The 22,905-nt window shown below is 51.5% G+C and overlaps 2 protein-coding genes across 2 annotated transcripts; both read left to right on the top strand.

Moving 5' to 3' along the window:
• Window positions 1-610: 610 nt before the first annotated feature.
• Window positions 611-4,241, top strand: PSMD9 (proteasome 26S subunit, non-ATPase 9). The gene is made up of 6 exons (XM_059863464.1): window positions 611-764; window positions 862-964; window positions 1,713-1,906; window positions 2,346-2,447; window positions 2,888-2,976; window positions 3,307-4,241. The coding sequence occupies exons 1-6, from the start codon at window positions 651-653 to the stop codon at window positions 3,332-3,334; spliced, it is 630 nt and encodes a 209-aa protein (XP_059719447.1). The 5' UTR covers window positions 611-650; the 3' UTR covers window positions 3,335-4,241.
• A 721-nt stretch (window positions 4,242-4,962) lies between these two features.
• On the top strand, window positions 4,963-22,284 carry CFAP251 (cilia and flagella associated protein 251). The gene is made up of 22 exons (XM_059863866.1): window positions 4,963-5,008; window positions 5,110-5,244; window positions 6,327-6,475; window positions 6,623-6,763; window positions 6,952-7,061; window positions 7,525-7,633; window positions 8,052-8,132; window positions 8,401-8,478; window positions 8,918-8,962; window positions 9,278-9,495; window positions 9,995-10,168; window positions 11,946-12,193; window positions 12,286-12,434; window positions 12,949-13,122; window positions 13,392-13,576; window positions 14,055-14,169; window positions 14,332-14,495; window positions 16,794-16,884; window positions 17,091-17,234; window positions 19,323-19,551; window positions 20,720-20,821; window positions 21,677-22,284. The coding sequence occupies exons 1-22, from the start codon at window positions 4,963-4,965 to the stop codon at window positions 21,826-21,828; spliced, it is 3,039 nt and encodes a 1,012-aa protein (XP_059719849.1). The 3' UTR covers window positions 21,829-22,284.
• Window positions 22,285-22,905: the final 621 nt, after the last annotated feature.

Here is a 22,905-nt window from a genome sequence, read left to right as displayed (position 1 = left end):
TGGCCCTGGCGGGGAAGCACCAGTGCACAAACTCCACCTGACTGGGAGTGGTGGGAAGTTGCAGCCACCAGCAAGGCCAGGGAGGATGAGCACAGGGGGCTTGGGTGGGTGTCAGTGGCACGGAGGACAGGGGTGGGGGTCTCGTGGGGGGGCTGTCCCCTGTCGCACTGCCTGGGACATGGATGCCGTGCAGCACTCGGCAAATGTGCTGGGCCACAGACTGGAGAGGGGCCAGCAGCAGGGACAGGGACATAACATCGTACACCTCGGCTGTGTCACCCAGTGGTGGTGACACCGCTGTGCTACTACATGTCACCATCAAAGCTGCGTAACTCACTGGTGGTGACACTGCTGTGCCACCACGTGTCACCATCAGAGCCGCCCCATGGCACCACCAAAGCAGTGTGACCCAGTGACGGTGACACCGCTGTGCCCCCCCATGCCAGCGCCACAGCGGTGTGCCGCAGTGGCAGTGACGCAGCTGTGCCACCCCGGTATTGCCGCGGCCGTGTCCCCGCCGTGTCCCCGTCGTGTCACCGCCTGTCCCCGCCTGTCCCCGCCTGTCCCCGCCTGTCCCCGCCGCACGGGCCCCGCTGGCCCCGCCCCCGGCCCCGCCCCGCGCCCGTCCCGGCTCCCGTCCGGCCGCGGCCATGGCGGAGCCCGGTGGGGGCCGCCCCGTCACCGTCAGCGATGTCCAGCAGCTGGTGCGACGCAAGGACGAGATCGAGGCGCAGATCAAGGCGTGCTACGAGCTGCTGGAGGGGGTCAGTGCCCGGGCAGGGCCGGGCCGGGCCGGGCCGGGGGGCGCCGTGCGGGCCCGCGGGCCCGGCCCCCTCCCAACCGCCGCCTCTTCCCTCACAGCAAAAGGGCGTCGGGATGCACGAGCCGCTGGTGGACGCCGAGGGCTTCCCCCGCTCGGACATCGACCTGTACCAAGTGCGCACCGCCCGGCACAACATCATCTGTGAGCGGGGAACGGGAACCGGGCGGGGGGGCCCTTCCCGGGGCCGGGCCGCGCCCCCATCCCGCGGGATGAGCCAGCGAAACCGGGATGTGCGGGGCAAACGCCTCTGCCCGGGAACGGACACCGCGGAACCGCTGAGCTCTCTGAAACCCCCATCGCGCTCGTTGTAATTCCGCAGAACCGGGGCCCAGGGCTGCGCTGAGCCTGTTCCCCAGTGGTTCTGCCCGGAGCTCGGAGCTGCCGCCTGGGCTGAGTCAGTAAAATGCTTTTGAACACTTGTTGCTGCAACGGCACTGAAATTCTGCCACTGCTGCACAGCCATTTGGGATCTGTGAAACATAACAAAGCTTTTCAGGGCTGTTTGTAGGATAAAACTTGGGTAGGAAACAGTTTGGCATTTACTTCATCCCAGGCTTTCCCAGTGCCCATCCTCAGGATGGGTACGTGGGTAACAGAAGGTGACTTAAGGGAAAGACTTAAGCTGCTCACTGAGTGCTAAGGGATAATGGGCCTTGCAGCCCTTCTGCCTTTGCATGTTTACCAAAATTGGTAGGGTGGTTTTCTCTGTGTCTTTTACTGATAAGCATCTGCTGGGCTGGCACCAGGCCCCAGCAGATAGAGCAGAGGTTCTTGCTGAAATCAGAGACAGCCAGGGCACTGCTCTGCGTGGCTGCGGGGGGAGCAGGTGCTGAGAGCCCTTTGGGGGAAGCCTCTCCAGCTCCCTGTGTGCTCATGGTGTCACCCACAGGTTTGCAGAATGACCACAAGGCCGTGATGAAGCAGGTGGAGGAAGCTCTGCACAAACTACATGCCCGGGAGAAGGAGAAACACGCCAAGGATGAGGCGGAGGCCTTGGCTGAGGCCATGAGCCAGAACCAGAGCCTGCCCCAGGCCTTTGCCAAAGTGAACACCGTGAGCCCCGGCTCTCCCGCCAGTGTCTCGGTACGTCAGGCACGGCTCGTGGGGGAGGCTTTGGCTGGAGCCAGACAGCTCATGGCTCCCTCTGCCTCTTGTTAATGAGTGGGAATAAGCTGGGACCTTGATTAGGGTGTCACCCCCTTTTTTTATCATGTTGGGATGTCCTGTGAAGGGGCTGGTCACTGTACAGGGATGAGATGGGTGTTCTCTGAGCTGGATCCTGGCACCACACAGCTCCTTCCACACCTCACTGACCATTCCAGCCTCAGTATTTCTCTTCCTATGAAGCAGAACAGAGGAACAAACACTCACCTTTCCCTGTGGCTGTAGTGATGTTCACTTGCCTGAGTGTGAGAAGTGTTGTAGCACATCTGTCTCCCTGTGGCTGGGTGAAGGGATGCTCCTGTGATATTACCTGTCTTTGGAGAATGCAGGTGCTCATGTCTCTTCTATCTCTGTCCAGGGACTTCAAGTTGATGATGAGATTGTGGAGTTTGGATCTGTCAATGCAAACAACTTCCAGAACCTGCAGAACATTGCCACGGTGGTGCAGCACAGCGAGGGGGTGAGCTCATTCCTGCTGTGACTGCATTCTCTTGCCTGTCTCAGCCACAGCTTTTTCTATGGAACTTGGATCTCTGGAATCATCATTTCCATGCCAGAAACAGTGTCAGATTCAGTCTGTGCAGTTGTAGCCTTGTTCTCTCACAGCACTGAGCTATTTGCTCATGAATGGAAGAGCTGAGAGGTGTGAGCATCACACTGTTTGTTCTCCATGGGGATTCCCTGCAGCAGCCCCACCCTGGTGGCCTGGCCAGAGAAGCTGCCACAACCATTCAGTGCTTGGTGGTGGAAGTGAGGGATCTCCTGGAGATGACTCTCCATAAAACTCTCTCTTCTTTCAGTTATAGCCACAGGAGTGGGAATGGGCACTGCTGCAGAACAGTTCCTTGGGCTTAATGCTCTTATATTTTGGTTATTTTTCTATATTTTCCTCTCTTTCAGAGACCCCTGAGCGTGACTGTGATCCGTAGGGGCAGAAGGGTGCACGTGGGGCTGACTCCAAAGCGCTGGGCTGGGAAGGGCCTCCTGGGGTGAGCTACTGTTTCACTTCTTGGAGGGAAGAGGCTTTCACCAGCTCAGGGCACATTTCCTGAGCAGGGCCAGCCCTGGCTGTGTCACTGCCCACTGTGACAGACCTCACAGGTGGGCACCAGGGAGCTGGAGGCTGCTGGTTCTGCACAGGGATACAGGGAATAGAGTTCTATCAAACATGAGCACAGGCAGAGAGGTCTCAGTGGCTGGTTTGTCTGGTAAACCAGTGCAGGAGGGTTGTGGTGGGTCTGAGCCATCCCATCTCAGGTCTTCTGTGCCTGTCTGAGAAATAAAAATTTAATATTTCCTCTTGCCCTTTTCTTTTTCAGCTGCAATATCATTCCTTTACAAAGATGACCATGGCTGGGAGAACAATAAAGCTGAAGCTTGTGCCTGCTTTCTGGACTCTGCTCTGGTTTGAAAACGTGGTGTTGCTGTGACCTCTGGTGCCTGAAGGGTTCTGGCAGAGTTCTGCAGTTCAGAATTGCACTGGTTGTCAGGAGGAATCTGCAGAGCTGCAAGATGTGACTTCTCATCTCTTCCACCTTGTATCAATTTAGAATAAGGCTCCAGAGACCCAAATCTCACTTGATACATGCTCTAAAGAGCTTGAAATGCTCTTTTTTGGTGATAACAGAGCATTCCTTTTTTGTCCCCTTTAAAACTCCTCACTGAATATCATGTCATATATGCTAAAAAGTCCTAGAGCACTTTTTGATGCCTATCATAGTAGATGACAGGCAAGAGATATGCAAGTTTGATACTTCATCTTCCCCATGTTGCCACAGCTTTTAAAGTCAGTGAACATACTGAAAGGATTTTTGGAATGTCCAGTTACTTTAACACCATGAGGTAAAGAATAGGGGTTATAATTCTACTTTTGGGACTTCTAGTACTTTCTGTAGTCATGATAAAAGCACTCCTAGCTTCTCTCTCTATTTTCTTTTAATTTTTTAAAAATTTGTTTATTTGCAGGTGTTAATTTTGGGGTGTTTTCCTGCTTCCAGGCAGGACAGGGTTTACCTTCTTGTGCCTCCCATTCTCCTCTCCATCCTGCTGCAGGAGCAGTGAGGGGAGTGGGTGGGTGGCACATGGTCTGGGGTGTTTTCAGTGGGAACAGTAAATTGGGGAATACCATTCCTAAACCACCACAGGTGCATGAAGTGTTGGAAGGGATTCTGGGGATAACTGGTTTGTTTAAAGCTTATTTCCAGTTGAACTTCAAAACAGTCTCCCAAAACAATAAAACTGAGTATTGCCTCTCTGTGTTCTCATAGAAGTCATTATTTGGGGCAGTCTCTCTGGTCAGGGAGATAATGGGAGCTGATAACAAATCTCCTTTCCACTCCCAGCAGGGTGTGAGGCTCTTTCTGGGCAGAAGGAAAAACAAATTAGGTTTAGAAATTATCATTTGAGTTTAACAGCAAGCCTGAGGTCCACAGCTGGGAGTGTTTGGAGCTGATTATCTGCAGGGGTGAAGTGGGAGCCTGGAGTGAGCCCTGGGAGTGGGTTCCCTGTGCAAGGGGCTGGGGACCATGGGGGACTGGAGGGCTTGAGGGATGATTTTTCTTGCTTTGACTCCACTTGTCCTGCTCAGGGAAGCCACTGGAGCAGAGCTGCCTGCATCTCCTTGTGGGGGGCGTCGGGTAAAGATCCCTCATCCCATTCCTCGGGTTCGGTCCCGAATGGCTCTGGCGATGCCAAGAGGGGCTTTGTCACCGCCATGAGCGAGATTTAGGCTTGGGCAGGGTGAAGGGCTGAATGTTCCCTCCTCCGGGTCCCTGCTTTGGGCCGGGGGCCAGCGCTGCCTCTTCCTGGCAGCCGGTGGGGACGAGGAAGTTCCCCCCTTTCTCCCGGCGTTTCCCGGTGCAGCCGGTGAGGATGAGGAGGGTTCCCCCCTCTCTCCTGGCGTTTCCCGGTGCAGCCGGTGAGGATGAGGAGGGTTCCCCCCTTTCTCCCGGCGTTTCCCGGTGCAGCCGGTGAGGATGAGGAGGGTCCCCCCCTCTCTCCCGGCGTTTCCCGGTGCCGCGGGTGAGGATGAGGAGGGCTCCCCCCTCTCTCCTGGCGTTTCCCGGTGCAGCGGGTGAGGATGAGGAGGGTTCCCCTCTCTCTCCCGGCGTTTCCCGGTGCAGCCGGTGAGGATGAGGAGGGTTCCCCCCCTCTCTCCCGGCGTTTCCCGGTGCAGCCGGTGGCGCAGCCGGTGCTGCCGGTGCAGCCGTTGCCTGGGAACGGCGGTCGCAGAGGCAGACGCGGGGATCGCTGTGTCGGTGAGCCGGGGGGTCCTCGGGAGGGTCTCCGGAGGGTCCCTCGGGACAGCAGGAGGCACCGAAGCCTGGAGGGGTCTTAGGAACGGTTCCGTGCGAGCCCGGTGAGACTCGGCGGCCGCTCCCGAGCTCCCGTCCCGCCTGCCGAGGCCCGGGACGGTTTTCCCCTGGGCCTCTTTGCCCTCCCGTGAAAGTTTTCCGTGCACAAGGTTTCGGTGTTGGCTCAAATCCAGCCCCCTGAAGCCGGAGATGAAGCAGCCGCGGTCCAGGAGCAGCTCTGTGCTCACAGGGGCTGTGACAAATCCCCATCCGAGAGGGAAATTTCCGTGCCCGGCGCGGTGTCGGGCAGCCAAGGGAGGGAGCCTGAGCTCAGCTGGAATAATCGCTGTACTGGGCTTGTTTGTGCCCAGTGTGGGAGCTGAGAAGGGGCTCTGGGACCTCTTTCCCAGCTTCACAGGTGCCCTTTTCTCCTGCTGTGCCCAATTCCAGGTTGCTGTGGAGCCAAATCTGGGAGACTGTGTGTGGGGAAGTATTTCAGAGCATCTCCACACCCCAGCTCCCTGGGAGGAGGGCGAAGGTGTGGATGCACGGTCCATGTGAAGTTACACTGGAATAACCCTCTGAGGGAGGAGCAGCACTAAGCAGTGAGCCAGGGAGATGGCCCAGGACAGACAGACGGCTCGGCAGGTGGATGTGCAGCCTGAGGAGGTGAGGGCAGCACCATGGAAAGTCCTGCTTGAGACAGGGTCTGGGGCAGATCCCAGTGGAAACAGAGCCCTTGGGATCTGAGACATGCTGGGGTTCATTCCCAGTAGCCACAGGGCAGTTCCCATCCAGACCAGCCCAGGAGCCAGCACTCACCAAAACCTCTCTTCCTTTTCAAGGATGCCCTTGCTGCTGCCAGGGAGAAGAAAGGAGCACCAGAGGATAATGAAGAGTCACCATTCTGTCCCCGCTCATCTCCTTTAGGTATGGGGATCTCATACACCCTGCCCAGCACCTGGGTTGGGAGCCAGGGCACCCTGGGGGAAGGCACAGCTGGGACATCAAGCCTGGAGGGTGCTGGAGTCCCTGAACCCCCCCAGCACTGTCTGAGTCCAAGGGAGCCATCTCCAGCCCTCTCTCAGGCTACAGGGAGAAGCACACACGGCACAAAGGCTCTGCCAGCATGGTGTGGGCAGCCATGCCAGGGATGCTGTTCCGGAAGAACAGGGACAGCAGCCTTCACCCCCTTGTGAGTACCAACGGGCACAGTGCCACCAGGGTGGTTGGTCCACATGGCACCCAGCACTCCTGCTCCACTCTCTTCCATCACCTCACAGACCTCGTGTGCCTTTTTTGTCCTGGCTGCTGAGAGCCAGGAGCTGTCTCTTCCCTGCAGGACCTGTCCTGGGTGTTTGGCTACAACAGCAGCCTGGCTGTGCACAGCCTGATGGACGGGGAGGACCGGGTGCTCCTGTATGTCTCCTCCCACACAGTGGTCATCCACGACATCCTGCAGAACAGGCAGTCCCACCTGCAGGTCTGGCACAGCTGAGCATGCCCCTCCTTCTCCCCTTGTCCTGAACCTCCTTTCTCCATCTCTCTTTCTGGTGCCCTGTGCTCAGGGGTCACCTATAACCAGACCCAGGAGCAGCCCATACAAAAGGTATGAACAGAACAGCCCCAGGTTTGCAGCCTCCAAGGCACTTTGCTTCTTCCCTCCCCCAGGGCCACACAAATGTCATCTCCTGCCTGTGTGTGAGTGAAGACAAACGCTGGGTTGCGACTGCTGACCAAGGGCCAGATGCTATGATCATCGTGTGGGACTCCTACTCTGGGTAAGCTCCCAGGAACCTCCTCTTTTCGAAACTCCCTCTGTCCAGTAAATCACTCGGGACTGACTCCAGTCTCAGCTGAAAATAAAATGGGAGAACACAGGGACAGACTAAAAAGCAGCAAAGGAACCAAAACCAAACCAAGTCCTTCGTTGTCTTGGTATCACCCACACTCGTGGGACACTGAGATGGGGCTGAGCACCCCCAGACTAAGTACATCACATCTCCACGCTACAGGATCTTCAAAGATCCTGGTGAGTTGTTTCCCAGTGCCATTTACTTGGGAGGCAGGGATGGAGGGGACACTGAGCACCAGCCTGTGGCAGCACCAGTGTTTGCAGCCTCCCTCCCTCCATCCCTTCTTGCACACAGAGCAGTGTGGGTGGCTTGTGCCACAGGCTTTGCCAAGTGACTGCCTGGAACCCCCTGTGCTGCCAGGAGCACCCATGGGATCTCTGCTCCGTAGGGTTCCCGTGCGCACCATCTTCAAGAGTCGCTCGGAGGACGGGGTCTGTGCCATTGCCATTTCCCAGGATGCCAAGTACTTGGTGACCATTAGTGCTGCTACTGTGCAGGTGAAGAGAATATCTCCTCTTTCATAGCTTGGCAGGGTACAGACCTGGAAGTTTTTTGCAGTGCAGCACAAGGGAGGTGGGAATTCAGCTGGGGAGAGTGGGTTTGCAGAGTGATGCTTTGCTTTTGCTGAGCCATTAGAAGACAGACCTGGATTTCATTAAAGTGAATGCTGCAGAGTTGAGAAAATGGATCTTAATTTGGGATAAAAGCTTCTGACTTCATCACTTTCATCTAAGCAATTTCTAGCATTATTTCCTGAAATTAAGCTTTCTGCTGCCAGACTGTGCTGGGCTTTAGCCTGCTCCAGTCTTTTAGGCCACACCATCCCCTGCAGTGAGGAATGGGATTCTCCTGGCTCCCCAAACCTCCACAGAGCCATGGGAGTGTTCCTTGGATTCTTCTCCCCTTCTCTTTCAGAAAGTTTGTGTTTGGAGATGGACTTTGCTCACAGGAGAACCCACGTGCAGCACAGAGCTGAAGCCTGAGTTTGGGTATCAGGTGAGTGACCATGACAAGGGGGGCAGAGGGGATGGGCTGGGCTGGGCAACCCCATCCCCCCCTGCTCCCCCTGGTACCCCCATGGCAGGCAGGATCACACCCCATCCCTGATGAGCATCCCAAAGGCTCATCCTTGCTCCTCTAATGCCTAACAGGCATGGGGTGTCCTCTGATTTCAGTCCAGTGCAGCTGGTGAGGTGGTTTTGGATGGAAGAATAAGCAGAAAGCATTGCTCAGTTTGGTGCTAATGCAATTCTTTGAATTTCAGGATTATGTAATTTTTAACCCTCAGAATCCCCATGAGTTTGTCAGCAACAGCAAAACCCAGGTGATATTTTACCTGTGGGTAAGTAGGGACATGGGAAGTCGTGTTTCTGGTGCCAGAAAGGAGGTGGCAGGGGGGCTCAGGGGCTGGGTGTCTGTCCACAGCTGGGTTCACTCTGCAGATCTGTCCCTTCCCTGCTCCCTGCCCTTGCCAGATCCCAAAGTGGTCTGCACAGAGTATCACACTCCCTCTGCTCCCACACTGGTCAGGCCCAGCTGTGGCAGGGATGATCTTCATCTCTCCCACTCCTGCTTTCCGGGCCTTGTGCCATTCAGCAGCTTTTGGAAAGAAGCACAGGTGGAAGGAGAGGATATTTTTTGCTCTCTGGAAGACCTTGGAGCCTTTCCTGCTTTGGCCACCACAGTGTGGGTCAGTGCCCAGGTGGTGGGGAGGGCCATGCTGGCACTGCAGAGCTTGGTTCCAAAATCCCTGTCCTGGATGTTTTCTCTGCTTTCCCCAGGATGATTCTGGTTTGCAGTATGGGACACCATTCCTGAGCAACCAGGTGAGCATAGCAGGGAGGGACCACAGCATGTCACCCTCTTGGCTTTCCTGCTGGCAGCAGCACTGTCCCTCCCCATCCCCTTAAGCCAAAACAGTGGCCCTGGCCCCAGCCTGTCCCCTCAGACAGGGACGAGCCAGGTTTGCCCAAGCTGAGCTCAAGCAGAGCTCTCTCTCCACAGTGCCCCACTGCATTTTCTCCTGGGGCTCTTGTCCTGCCATGGAAGAGGAAGGGAATGCCATGAGGGAATGCCTCTCTGTTTGAGGAGGGCAGAGCCAGCTCTGGGGTGAATTCACAGCCTGGCTGCTGTCTCCACAGACCTTCAAGTGCCTGGTGGGACAGTTCAGCCAGTCAGTTTTCCATTTTAACAACACCCAAGCTCTGACGGGCACGTCGGCCGGGAAGCTGGTGGTGTGGGACATGCACGATCCCCGCGCCCTCCCCGAGCAACTGCCGGCCAAACCCCACGGAGTGACAGCCACCAAGGTGGTGGCAATGCAGGAGGAGAGTCTTACCGTGCTCCAGGTGTTGGACAGGTAACAGGCCAGCCCTTTTCAGTAGGTACAGTCCTCAGGTAGCTCAGCTGTAGGAGTGGCAGAGATAATGTTGAAGTTTTAAGTCACTTGGCAGCATGGTCACTCATGCAGGAAAGTGCTGCTGGTTTATGAGTAATTTTCCAGCAATGGATTTGTCTGGGGGTGGAAAGTCCCCCAGTTGAAAAGTCGTGGTGATGCGATGCCAGCTCCCCTGGGATAACTCAGATAGTGGCTCAGCCTCCTGGCTGCTACCGGCAGAGGGAGCAGACAGCCACCAAACGCCGCGACAGCCTTGGGGACACGGCAGGGCCATAGCAGGGTCACAGCAGAACCGCTGGTTTCTGCACAACCCTGGCTTTCTCCTGCACATCTGTGCAGGGTTCTGCCCGTGTGCTTGTGCAGAGAAATGGGGAAGAGATTTACTTCCACCCAAGGATGCTCTGCAAGAAATATTTGGGAGCTGTCAGTGTGTTGGTTAATAACTTTCCCTTCCCTGCAGCTGTATAGCCACGGGTGATGTGAAAGGGCAGGTTAAATTCTACGATGGGCAGCTGCGGCTCCTCACCATCTACAGCCAGGACAAAGTGGGTCCCATCCAGTCCATCTCCTTCTCCACAATCCTTCGTGATGGTCCCAGTGCCCTCCCAGGCAGCAGCCAGCCTTTTCTCACCAGGTGAGTGTCTCTTTACCAACCCAGGTCTTCTCCTGTGTTTGCCTTGCAGCTGAAAGCTGGGGAGGTGCTCAGTGAGAGCTGCTCCATGAGCTTCTGCCTGGTCTGGAGCAGGATTCAGCCCTGTGCCCAGGCTCCTGGGCAGGAGAGGGAGGGAGAGAGTGTGGGTGGGCTCCAGCACACCCCAGGCTCTGAGCTCCAGGTGATGCCTTGGCACACACACAGTGTTAATGCAGGCATGGTGATGATCAGCTTCTCTGTCACATACCCGGCACACCAGGCAGTGCTAATGCTGAGCCTCCAGCTCTCACCGGGCCCCTTAATCCCCCCTTAAACCCTTCCAAGGCATGGCTGTATCCAGTTGGATTTTATCATGGCTTGGCTAGCTAATCAGGGCCGTGGCACCAGCACAGGGTTGTGCCACAGTGACTGGTCACCAGCCCCTCTCTGTCCCCCTGTGTGATGCAGCTGTGCCTGAGGATTTACAGGGAGTCTGCAGGCCAGATGAAGCTGCTGTGGCTTCATCCAGCCTGCAAACCACGTCTGTCACTCCTGTTAAGGCTTTCCTGGCAATGTCTGTTCTTAGCCACGTGTGTTTTCCAAAGAGACGTGTGGGACAGATTCTTCCCCAACCTGGGGGATGGTTTGGTTTCCCAAAGGGACAGGGAAGGCCTGAGCTCATCCTGGAGGCTGGTGGGATTAGGAATGGCTGGAGAGCCCAGCTAAGGCATGCAAGGGGTGCAGAGTCCATCAGTGCCTGGACCAGATGTGCACACACTGGTGGTTGTGATGGAACAGCTGGCAAAGAGGCTGTGCTTCCCCACTTGTCTGTCTGTGCAGACTCAGCCTGGAGAAGGCTCCAAGGAGACCTTATAGCACCTTCCAGTGCCTCAAGGGCTCCAAAACAGCTGGAGAGAGATTTTGGACAAGGGTATGGAGTGACAAGACAAGGGGAAAATGGCTAAAATTGACAGAGGGCAGAGTTAGATAGGATATAGGAAGAAATTCCTCACTGTGAGGGTGGTGATGTCCTGGCACAGGTTGCCCAGAAAAGCAGAGGATGCCCCATGCCTGCAATTGTTCAAGGCCAGGTTGGATGGGGCTTGGAGTAACCTGGTCTAGTGAAAGGTGTCAAAACAAGATGATCTTTAAGGTCCCTTCCTACTCAAACCACTCTGGGATTTCTGTGAGATCCTCTCTTGTCCCTTTTACTGGGTCCAGACTCTCAATCAGGCAGACTGAAACTGTACATATTTGTGCTGTAATATGAATAATTATCCTGCTGTCTGCTTCACACATCACCAGTGACACAGTGAAATCTCTCTGCTGTGCTGCTCAGCGTGGCCAAGGGAGCAGACAGGGACTGAAACTGCCCTCTGACCTTGGCCATGGCAGCATGGTCAACGTGGAGCCACCAACAGTGGTGGCATGGGGACAAGCGAAAAGGCCATTCAGATTATCTCCAATTGCTCACTTGTCCATCTCACACACCAGTGACTTGCAAATGGCAGGAGCTCCCCAGATGTCATTCATCTTCTGGCTTGCCCAGCCAAGTAGAAAATGGAACTGGCTCCAGTGTCTTCCCCTGGCCTTTTCCCAGGTCATGAATACAAAGTGTCACTTGCCTTCCAGGTCAAGGAGCATTTGCATACTGTGTATCACAAAATATAAGTGATTGTCCAGCTAACTTGCCAAAAAGAGACTGATGTGTAATATAGCTTGCAGGGACATGAGCCAGTTGGTCTGATTCATCGAATTCTGTTTCTCTCACACTAAACAGGAACTTTATCCTTTCAACCTCTGATGCAACCATGTTCCATGTTGCAACAGACAGCACAAACTTTGAAAGAATCATGACAGAGGCGAAGAAAGCTGTGAATGCCATTGCCTGCCACCCCCAGGAGCCACTCGTGGCTGTGGGGAGTCACTGTGGGCTGCTGAAGGTGTGGGAATACAAGCAGACCCAGTACCTAGTTAGCAGGATATTCCCTGAGGCTGGCATCCAGTGCTTATCCTACGATCCTGAAGGTATCCCAGCCCTGTGACCTGACCATGTGCCAAGCATTGGCCTTCCTGGGAGGAGTGATGGTGTCGTGAGAGGTTTCTGGTCTGCTTTCCAGGTCATTTGCTGGCCGCTGGTTTTACTGATGGAAGCGTTTACATCCTTGATGCAATTTCCCTTCAGTCCATCTGCAAGGAATTCCAGTGCTCGCAAGCTCCCGTGACTCACATCAGCTTCTCTCACGATTCCAAGTACCTCGCAACCGCTGTAAGCTTGTTTTTTCCGCTCGGTGATTTACATGCGCTGCTCGCGGGGCAGCTTTGGGAGGGACTGGGAATTGCTGGCCATCCTGCAGGCACAGAGCGAGCAGGGCAGAGGGCTGTCCCTCCCCTGGGGCTTGGTGACTCTGAAACGAAGGGCGAGAAGGGCAGAGGGCTGTTCCTCCCCTGAGGCTTCCTGACTCCGAAATGCTTTTCCTGGTTACAAGAGTCACTCAGTAAAAACGTCACCAGTCACAGCGGCTCCGCAGACCGCTGCTAGCAGCGCCCAGTCCCTAACTTTAGTGACAAGTCTTAGCTCTGCATCCATCTGAAGAAGGGGCTGGAGCAGGGATTTCCTCCTTGGCTGGTGCTCTGGGAGGGGGCTGCTCCCTCAATCCCATGTCTCGCTGTAGAAGTATTGAGGCAACGTTGAAGCAGTTTGGCTCAGAGGTTGTAGTAACTGATGATGATCTGTACAAAGAAAAGGATTTCCCTCTTTTACCTTTGTGCTGTTGTTGCAGGATGAGAATTATTCAGTGACTGTTTACAAGAGAGTGCTGCAGAATGGAAGCAGATGCTGGGAACACCTGGCAGGGCTGGTGTCCCACTACAAACCCATCCGGGGCATCCTCTTTGGGGTCCACTCAGACAGCAACGAGCCCCGGCTCCTGAGCCTCGGGGAGGACCGGCAGCTGGTGGGTTGATGCAAAAGTTTAAAGGACAGTGAAGATTTGTGGTTAAGGGATGGGGCTGGACAAGGCCATCAAAGGAGACTCCATGTTTGGTTCCATGGCTTCCATCTTCTCCCCAGCTCTGTTGCTGGGGGTTGTTTGTCAGCCTGCTCTTGCTGCTGAGGCTCTCCTATTGTGGCTTCTCCAGGAGATGCAAATCCAGTGAATCCACAAGGTCAAGGGTGCAGGGCAGACCACATGGGGGTTGCTGTGTTTCCTTGTCTTCCCTCCAGGTTGAATATGACCTGAACAGCAGCATCAAGGACCACTTGGTGGTCACACACAGGGATAGACTGGAGCAGGCTGCAGTGCCCCTGTGCTTGACCTGGTACCCAAAGCTCAGCACCGAGTCCTTTTTCCTCACTGCCAACAACTGCTACAAAATGAAGCTCTACAACACGATGACCAAAATGTGCAGGTAGAGGATTGATTCAGGCCTGCCATTGCCTGGGAGCCTCCTCCTGACCCTGTGTTCTCCTTGGTCTAATGACCACCATACTCCTACCCATGAGCGTGTGATTTTCCATCTGTGACACAGATCTTGGGATGGCTCTAGAGCCCTCAGGTCACTTTATTCTTATGCCCACTCTGCTGTTCACTAATGTGTCACTTAGCAAGGTTGTGGTTGCAGGTGGATCTTGGTCTGCTCACTATGTTGGACCTGAGATGTAGCAGTTAGACATCAGATGAAGAGATCGGAGTCCACATGAGCAAAGCACAATAATCCCAGTGTAGACCCTTCTAGTCAGGGACCCTGTCCTATCCTATTACCTCAGCCAGTAGTACAAAGCCTCTGCACACCTCCCATATCTACCCAACCTTCCACACAACAGCTGTTCAGAGGGGGAAAATATTTTGGGTGGCCTAGAGTGGATAAATACATTGTTTGCCTTTAGAAAGACACTTTTGGGACCAACCTATGGCTCCCCCTTGGAGAAGATACAAATCCTCCCTAGGACAAGCTCTGCGGACCCCCAGCAACACTACCTGGTGTACATTACAAAGGACAAGGTATGGACCCCCCCTTGCAGAGCTGGTGGGCCCTTGGGAATTTCCTTGAAGATGAAACCACATGTAGGCTGATCCTGCCTGAGAGCTGAGCAAGCTCCTGGGCAGGAGGATGTGGCACTGCCTCAGTGGGACCCCAAGCCCTCCCAGACTCTTCCCTTACAGGTGGGTTTGCAGATGCTGCCTGTTGATGGCAACCCCCACAAGTCCTCGGCCTTCATTTGCCACCCGGATGGTGCTGCTGACTTTGCCATCTCCCACGACGGGCGTTACGTCTTCACAGCCGGGGGGAAGGAGCGCACGTTTATGAAATGGAAGGTCAACCTACAGTGAGTTATGGCAGGAAAGGGAAAGGAATCTTGTTACTGCTTTCCACAGATGCTTGGTCAACCCACTGGACCCCAAGCTATGTGGTGTGGCAGCTGAAACAGGAGGGATGTATTTTTGGGGGTCTTGCTCCCCTCTCTGTGATGTAGGAGGGATTAATCCAGCAAACCTCACAGGGCTGGCCACAGTGCCTGAACAATAGTCCAGTCTGGGAAATGGTGCCCAAATGGTAAGAAGTTGGACAGAGGATTTTGTGATACTTGTGAGGGCCTGGCCAGTGTGATGGGAGATTGTCAGGGTTAGGCAGGGACCAGAGGAGCAGCACTGGCTGCAGGAGAAGCAGCACTGGACAGCTGCTGATACCAAAGTGTCTGCTCTCCAAATGGAATAGGAATTTGCTGGGAAATCCCCCGTGTTTGAAGAATGGATTTAGGACAAGCCACCTTTATCCTATAAAGCTTTGCTTACATGAATAAATGGCCTGCAATAAATGGGGTGGTTGAAGAGTGGAGGCTGCTTTAACAAGGAAGGATCTCCAGGCTCCGGCCCAGAGTATCAGTGATGAATCCTGCCAGGTTTCTTACACCGTCCTCTGCAGGCTTCCCTCTGCCAGATCCCTTGGGCAGTGGTGCCAGATGTACTCCCACAGGACAGGAGGGTAATACAGCAAAGGCAGGATAGATATTTTGGTTTCTTGGCATGTCAAGGACCAAAGCTGCTCAATGCAATACATGCTTGGGGCACAGGCTCTCCCCTCATGGCTGCAGGTGCCCAATAGCTATATTTGTACATAGAAATGGAGCAAGGCAGCTGTGAATGGCATGAAAACTGCCAGGTCACCATGGAACCACTTCACACTTCAGGGACTGGGAAGGGAGCTTAGTCCATGGCAGAGTTAGGATAGTGTGGATAGACATGTTAGGATAGATATGGTTTCCCTCAGTGTGTGCTATCTTGTTTTTTTTTTTTGTTGTTGCTGTTGTTTTTTTTCAAATCCTGCACAACACCCTCCTAGCACAGAGCACTGTGTCTCCTGGTTTCTGGGAAATAACTCAATGGGATCTGGCTTTTAGCTCTTGGTCCTGTGATTGCCATTAGGTGTGCACCTGGGAAACACCACTGCTCTTCACCTTCCTAGGACCAAGGCTTTGTGGTTAAGACACATGCTGGTCCTGCAAGGAACATATTTTGCAGGTACCATTTGCTCTGAGTAAAGCCCAAGGAGTGCCAAGCCAGCTCACCTTCATGTGCCAGAACAAAGGAAACTTGGATGGGAAAGCAATGGGTTTATTTATTTTCTTTTCCACTTTGTGTGGCTTAAACAGTCGGGGGTCAGGATAAGCGACATTTTAAGGAAGGCAATAGAATATAAATGATCCTTCTTTATAATGGTTGGCCAGAGTCCAGGCAACATCAAATTTCTATGTAATTTGTTTTTGGAGCGAAGTTTTTGATGAGCTAATTATCATTTTATTGCTGCTTCTGGCATCTTGTGAATCTCCGCTGTGTTTAATACCCAAATAACTTAATTATGAAAAAAGCATGAAGCTTGCAAAAAAACCCCAGTGGAAGCAGCACTAGCGAGGTGTGTGTGAAAGCTGCAGCCTGGCTGCCAGGCGTGGGGTATTATGTGGCAGTGCTATGCCATGATTGCACTTCCAGGCTTGGTTTCTTTTTACATCTGCACAAGCCAAAGGGATTCTTTTGGCTCCAACTGCCTATGAAATTGAAACAAAGAGGTGGCTGCTCAGGCGCTTTCAGCTTAATGCAAACTGCACCTGCGACTCCGTCGCCCGCCACGGCGGAGGAAGTCGGGTAATGGATTGCACTGAGTTATTGGGGAAAAATGTGTTGGATCAAGGAACAGGGAGTTGTGTGGTTTATTGCAAACACCAAGCCCCAGCCTTCTCTGCATGTTCAAAATGCTGATCTAGCTAATTCATCTCTCTCAATGTCTCTATAAGGAAGCAGAAAAGCCAAATGCCAGACACCAAGTTCAAGTCCATGGAAAAGCTCCTGGCTCCCAGCCCTGTACTCATTCCACTAAACAAGAGAACCATTCAGTAATAATTAATTCCCACACTGTGCTATTGTATGTAAAACCTGGATATGAAATATGCTGTAGAAGTGCAGCTGATGATAAAATAGCACAAGGTTCAAGGCAGTGCTTTTCTTTCCTGAATCTGAGGCCCAGGGATTTTATTTATTGAAAGTGTCTGTGAACAACACCTAGAAAGGGAACCATGAAAGTTCTCCTCACATGAACCCTTCCTGTACCTTCTTTCCTTCACTTCTGCCAGTGCCTTGGATGCTGCTGCATTCCTGGGTGGGGAGGACTTGATCCCATTCTACAACCTCCTGGATGGTGGCAGAGAAGGCAAATTCTTCAGGGTAATTATGCTCACTGTGAACACTGTCTGGCCACATCTGGTTGGACTTTAATTTATACAGGCCTGACATTTCTTTATGTTTTGTCCAGCTAGACTTTAACAGCAATCTCATTGACATGGCTGTTAGTAAACCCTTAAAGGAGCCTTATCTTCCATGCCTGTTGGTAACTGAAATTTGCAGTGTTTGTTTGTTTGAATCCCTGGCAGGAGCTGGAGGACTATTTTTACTACGTACAGCTCTGCAGCCAAGGTATCAAAACACTGGAGACCAGACAGGTGTCAACACATATTCCCTTGGAGGAAATTCCTTCTGTAATGAGAGCAATAGGATTTTATCCATCAGAGGAAGAGGTTGGTCAGCCTTTTTTATTGTTGTTATTAAAAGAAGAAAGAGCAAGACTGATTGAAATTCCTAAGTGTTCTAAGGGCCAGATTCTGACCACTGCCATACTGGATGGCTCTGGGATATATTTATTGGCTGTCATTGTATTTTTATCTGGTCTGTATCAATATAGTAGTGCTCAGAATCTGGCAGAAAATTGCTAAGAAAGTTTCCTTGCTAGCAAGTTGGGCAACTGCAGAAGAAGGCTGAGCAAACCTGGAGCCTGACAGCTCAGAGCTGTTCAACAAGGCAACCTCAGGGTCAAAATTTTACAGCAGAGAAAACTGATTTAATAAGGGTGCTGCTTCTTCCCCTTTGTGTCTCTGTTTCTCCAAGGCAGTTTGTACTGTACACAAACCTCATTTGTAACGTGTAACCTGGCATGACTGAATCTGAAGCAAGGGGATTTGAATAACGGCCTCTGAGCACCAGCTCCAGCCGTCACAGCAGGAGAGGCTCTCCCAGGGGAGGAGGTGCATCACTGCACTCCCTCAGCCTTTCTGCAGGGGAGACTGTGTTCATCTCTTCCATGGCACAGCACCCCACCGGCTGCTGAGGCACTGCTGTGAGTCTGTGCCACCCCATCTGCCCGGGGATGCTCTGCCAGGAGAGCCACCAGATGGGAGGCAGGACTGTTGCCACAGCCACCACCAAATTGACTCACTTGGGAGCTCCCACAACCAGCAAGTGTTTGTCTGAGCTGGGGCTGCTCTGCCCTAGTGTCAAGTTGAGGTGTTATCTCTTCATACTGTGTTAGATCTTTTCCTTGGGTTATTAAATTTTTGCCTCTTGGGGACACAGAGAACATATTCCCTTGGGAAATGTCTCTGGAATAATAACTGATAATGCCCCACACTTCCCCAAATTATAATATAAACAGCATTTCAGGCATGGAAACAGAGGTGCTGAGCTGTTGTGAAACCAGGCAACCTACGATCAGTAATAAATCCAGAGAGAAGGTTCCTCTCTCTCTAGAGTGTTTTAATAAAAGAAAAGCAGGAGGGAGAAAAGGCAGCTTGGGCTGACTAGCAAAGCTTTTGGGAATTGGTGTTTTTCTTTTGTAGTTCAGTGGGGTTCATATAAAACCTAATCCCAGATCAGCCAGAGCCGAGTGAAAATGACTGTTCTTGCTTGGCATGACATTCGCTACAGGAAAAATATAAGGCTGAGATTTCTCTCTTCCCTGGGCTTCATTCAGTGGAAAAACTTGTGACACAAGGACAAAGGCCTAAGGCTGAATGCAAAATCTTCCCTGGAGAGATCTTGCATCAGCTTCCCTTCCCGGGGAGCAGCAGGCCTGGTACGTGTTGGCACGGGGAATTCTCCCGGCGTCTCTCTGCTGCCCGTGTATCTCTGAAGGGGCTGCAAGGACAATGAAGGCATGGAGCAGATGCTGCCTTTTGGACACACATCTGCACAGCTGCCAAATGGGCTGACTCACAGCACCAGACTTCAGGAAAACCACTGGTATCCAGCACAGCCAGTGCTTGCCTGTTTGTCCGAGAGGAGTGTGAGGGATCCAGCAGTGCAGGGTGTCAGCCCCACTGAGCACAGTTTGGGTTTGGCTTGTGCAGTGCCTGAACCACCCCAGACACAGGGAAGAGCAGGGGAAGATAAGGTATCTTATCCAGTCAGGGTGTGCAGCCTGGTTCTGTTGGGACCCTGGGGTGTGTGTGCTTCCAGAGCAAGGATGGAAGATGGTGTGGTTACTGGTTTGTGGTTTGCCTGCCCACTGTCCCACAGTGGAGACACAGCTGTGCCCAAGGTGCCGGTAACAGCTGCAGGGTCACCGAGTGCCTGTCACAAGAGAGGAAATCCAAAATGACTCTGTGTGTGCAACCCCCATCTTTACTTGTTTTTGTCATGTCAGCAGGTGTGTAACTGTTGGCCATTCCCATCCTCAGCTGCTGAGTGCAGCTTCCTCCTGGGATGTGGTATTGGCACCTGTGGCACCAACACATGCATGGTTTGGGGACGTTGGCATTCACGGGATTGGAAACTGGCCCCATGCTCTTCAAAATAAAACATCTAACAATCTGCCTTGTCTTGATCTTTAGATTGAAGAAATGATAAACGAAGTAAAATTCAGCCAGTATGCAGATACTGGAGAAGAAGTGACAAAAATCAATTTAGAGGATTTTATCAAACTTTATATAAATCATCGACCTGCACTTGGCTTGTCAATGAAAACCATACAACGAGCATTTCAGATTCTTGGTTATGATAACAAGGAGGGAGACAAAGTTATTGACAGAGGAGACTTCCTGTCACTGCTTCAGTGCAGAGGTGAGTTATTTTGTTTCTAATATCAGTTTTATGCTTGCTAGTTCTGCCTGCAATTTCAGAACTTTTTCCCTGCAGCAAGAAATTATTCTGGAATGAGAACCTGGTAACCAGGGCAGGCGTGAGGAGCCACCTGCCTTAAGATTTTAAATTGAATAATCACATGTCTTGTCCCAGCTGTGCTTCTTTTACTGCTCTGGAAATCTCTGCTGGCCTGAGGTATCTCAGCTGTTAAATGACAAGTATGGATCTTGGCAAAATGTATCCTTCTCCCAGTGAGCCCTTATCTGAATTGCTGTTCTCTTTGCCAGTCACACAGGCTCTGGAAAAGTAGTAAAAAACTGATAAAAGGGAGACAAGAAAGGAGGGATGAAATTGGTCCTGGGCTGTACCTGTGTGAAAGACCGAAAAGATGGGATGATTTAGCTTAGCTGAATCAGGGAGAACACCATAAATGTGGGTGTTAATATGCTTCTGGCCAGTGCCATAGAGTGCTAATAACAAACTTCTATTGTCTTTCTTCTGGTGTAAAAGTATAGCTGAGCATTAAAACAGGTAAAGAAAAATGCTGGTTTACTGAGTACATCACTTGGCAAGACTCCTTGCCACAAAGATCCTTGGAAACCAGGGATTCAACCAGTGTGAGAAAGGTTAGCTATTTATACAGATGGTGTGAACATCCATAAATAGGTACATCTGACAGAACAGTTTCATAACAGATCTATAACCTCATGCTCCAGGGCATGAGCCAACCACTAACTGGGAACAAGTGCTATGTCCATGTTATTTCAAGACACTAAATCAAGACTTTTCTCCACCTTTCTCTTCCTCTGTATGAAAATGGCTACATGGACTGGACCGTGGTCTGTGCCAGGAATTCACCAGTGGGAATAGAAGCTCAAGCCCCTGCTACTGCAGCGTTGCTCATAGAGCTGTCTGCATCAGAATTTCTCCTTTTGATTGACATTTTCCCCCAAAATGTTATAGGGAAGAACAATTTTCCTTAGGATCAACATTTTCCTGCGTTGGAAGCATGTGCTCCAGTTGGCAGTGTATATGTCAGAGAAGCCAGATCCTCTTTTGAAGTGTCCTGTTTAGTTTAATTTCTGTTGTTTTTGAGTTTTTGTGCTCTCGACCCCATAAGCATGGGCTGGTGGTGCTGTTTGTACAGGGGAGCAGATGACAGAGGATGAGCTGGCTGAGTGTCTGATCACCCTGCTGGGCAGGAGACCCAGGAAAGAAGGATCTGAAGTGGACACCTACCCTCCCACAGGTACAGGATTAGCATTCCACACAGCACAGAAGCAGGATTGTTCCAATTCCCAAATGGAATAATTTAAATTTCAAACCCATTTACCCTGTTAGGCCAAGAGCTGTCAAAACTGCTCAGATGGGATTGCAAAAATAGTCACAGAGCTACAGACTGTCCTTCATCCACACAGCAATTGCATGGGTGTATCTAAAAATAAATGGACAATGAACTATAACTGGGGCCTGACAAGATTACATTGCTGTTTATCTGCTGGCTGGAACTGAAATTAGAAACACACAGGGAAATCCCAGGGCTGGTTTCACCCAGGCCACAGTGCCCATTGTAGCAGAGCTGTTGGTAACGACCACATTTGTCTGCAATTTATGTCCCAGTCCACACCAGCCTGGAACAGCAAATTATAGCATTGATTTGAGCCAAGCAGCTGAATTTAATTGCCCATTGTAATTGGAGCTGCATTTTTGTACAATTCATGTCCCAGTCCCCACCAGTTTGGAACAGAATCTGTTTAGGGTCACTGGCAATGGGCCCCATGCAGCAAAGGTGCTGCTCCCAAAGGGAATTTTGAAATCCCTGGATCCCTCAGGATCCTAAATCCCATCAAATCGACCAAGTGTTAAAGTTGTCCCATGACTCCTCTGAGGCAGGGAGCTGCTGCAAGGTGAGACACACAGATTTGTCAAGTTTAATCCCTGATATAAACACATAAAGTATCAAGCTAGTAAACCATCACTTTGTCATGATCCCTTCGTATATCTTTAAAAACATTTCATTCACTTATTGCTACTTATAAATTTTACTGGAAAGCAATTTTGACATTGCTGCTGTGTGTCTTGTGTTGTTGCTACTGCTCTCCAGGTGCAGCAGCTCTGACTGAAGAAGAAATTCCAGCAGAAATCACAGCAGAGATATTTGTTGCAGACATTCTTGGCTTACCTATTGCTGAACCAGAAAAAAAAGAAGAGAAGGAAAAAGAAGAATCTTTGATCTACAAAGGCCCAGAATCATAGCTACCACTAGATTTTCTGTTTGTTCCTACTTTCCAGGATCCTCTCCTCAAACATCTGCAAAATTTATGGCTTGTGTTTATTGCAAAGTAAAGGTCACATAGTTGCATTTCAGTCAAAGTCCAGAATAAGTCCCCAGTTTGGCATATGCCACAAACCTGTAATTTCACACCTATATAGGGAAACACTGAATGGCTGGAAAGAATGAGGCAGGTGGCCATTCCATCCTTGGCTGGAACCTTCCCAGAAGCCATTTCAGGTGGGTTTATGCCAGATGCAGTCTATTTTCATTACGTTAAGACAGTATTCATTTGTGAAACCTGACAGCAAAAGAGCAATGTAAGAGTATTGTATTGATTAAATACATTGATAAATGCTTTGACAGGTTAGAATGGATTTGTAATTATAAATCCAATGGACCTCGGTAAAGAAATAAATGCTGTGGTATACATTAAAACCATGCTTCTCTTTTGGCCTTTAAACTGACTTTTTCTTTCTGAAAGTAGTAATTCCAATTAGCAGTGTAATACCAATGGGACGGCATCACTCTGTGTGTGTATAAACAGCATAATGAGACTGATACAAGTTGCTGTAGAAAGATCAGTGAAGTGGTGTTGAACAGCTTCCTTCTTTACATCATCCTCGGCATCAATTTGAATAATAATGTAGCCCCTTAAGAAGCGTTCCTTTCAGAAGCAATGTTTTTTAAACAGAGATCGCTGTTGTGTACTCAGAGCATCTGTGATTGTACAATTAGCACGAACAGCAAGGTGTGCATTAGGGAAAAGTTAATGAAGGAGTCCAGCAGTACCACACCAGAGCTCACAGGTCTGTGACAAATTTCCTGCAGAGCATCACCTCCCATGTAACTCATTTAGCCTTTATGCTCATGTACTTCCATGGATCTCTGTCGGAGCTGAGCCTCCACTGCTCAAAAGCAGCCCAGTTCCATGGGCTGCTTCAATTATTTAAAGCAGCTGAGAAACTTTATAACCACTGGGGAAAAAAAACCCCATAATCTGCTGATTATGGATTTATACTTCGTGTGAAACAGGGGACTTCACCACCCATCCCTGTGTT

Source organism: Haemorhous mexicanus, chromosome 19 (genome assembly GCF_027477595.1).
Source record: "Haemorhous mexicanus isolate bHaeMex1 chromosome 19, bHaeMex1.pri, whole genome shotgun sequence".
NCBI classification, from domain to species: Eukaryota; Metazoa; Chordata; class Aves; order Passeriformes; family Fringillidae; genus Haemorhous; species Haemorhous mexicanus.
The sequence above is the reverse complement of the archived record's forward strand: the minus strand, read 5'-3'. Positions and strand labels throughout refer to the sequence as shown.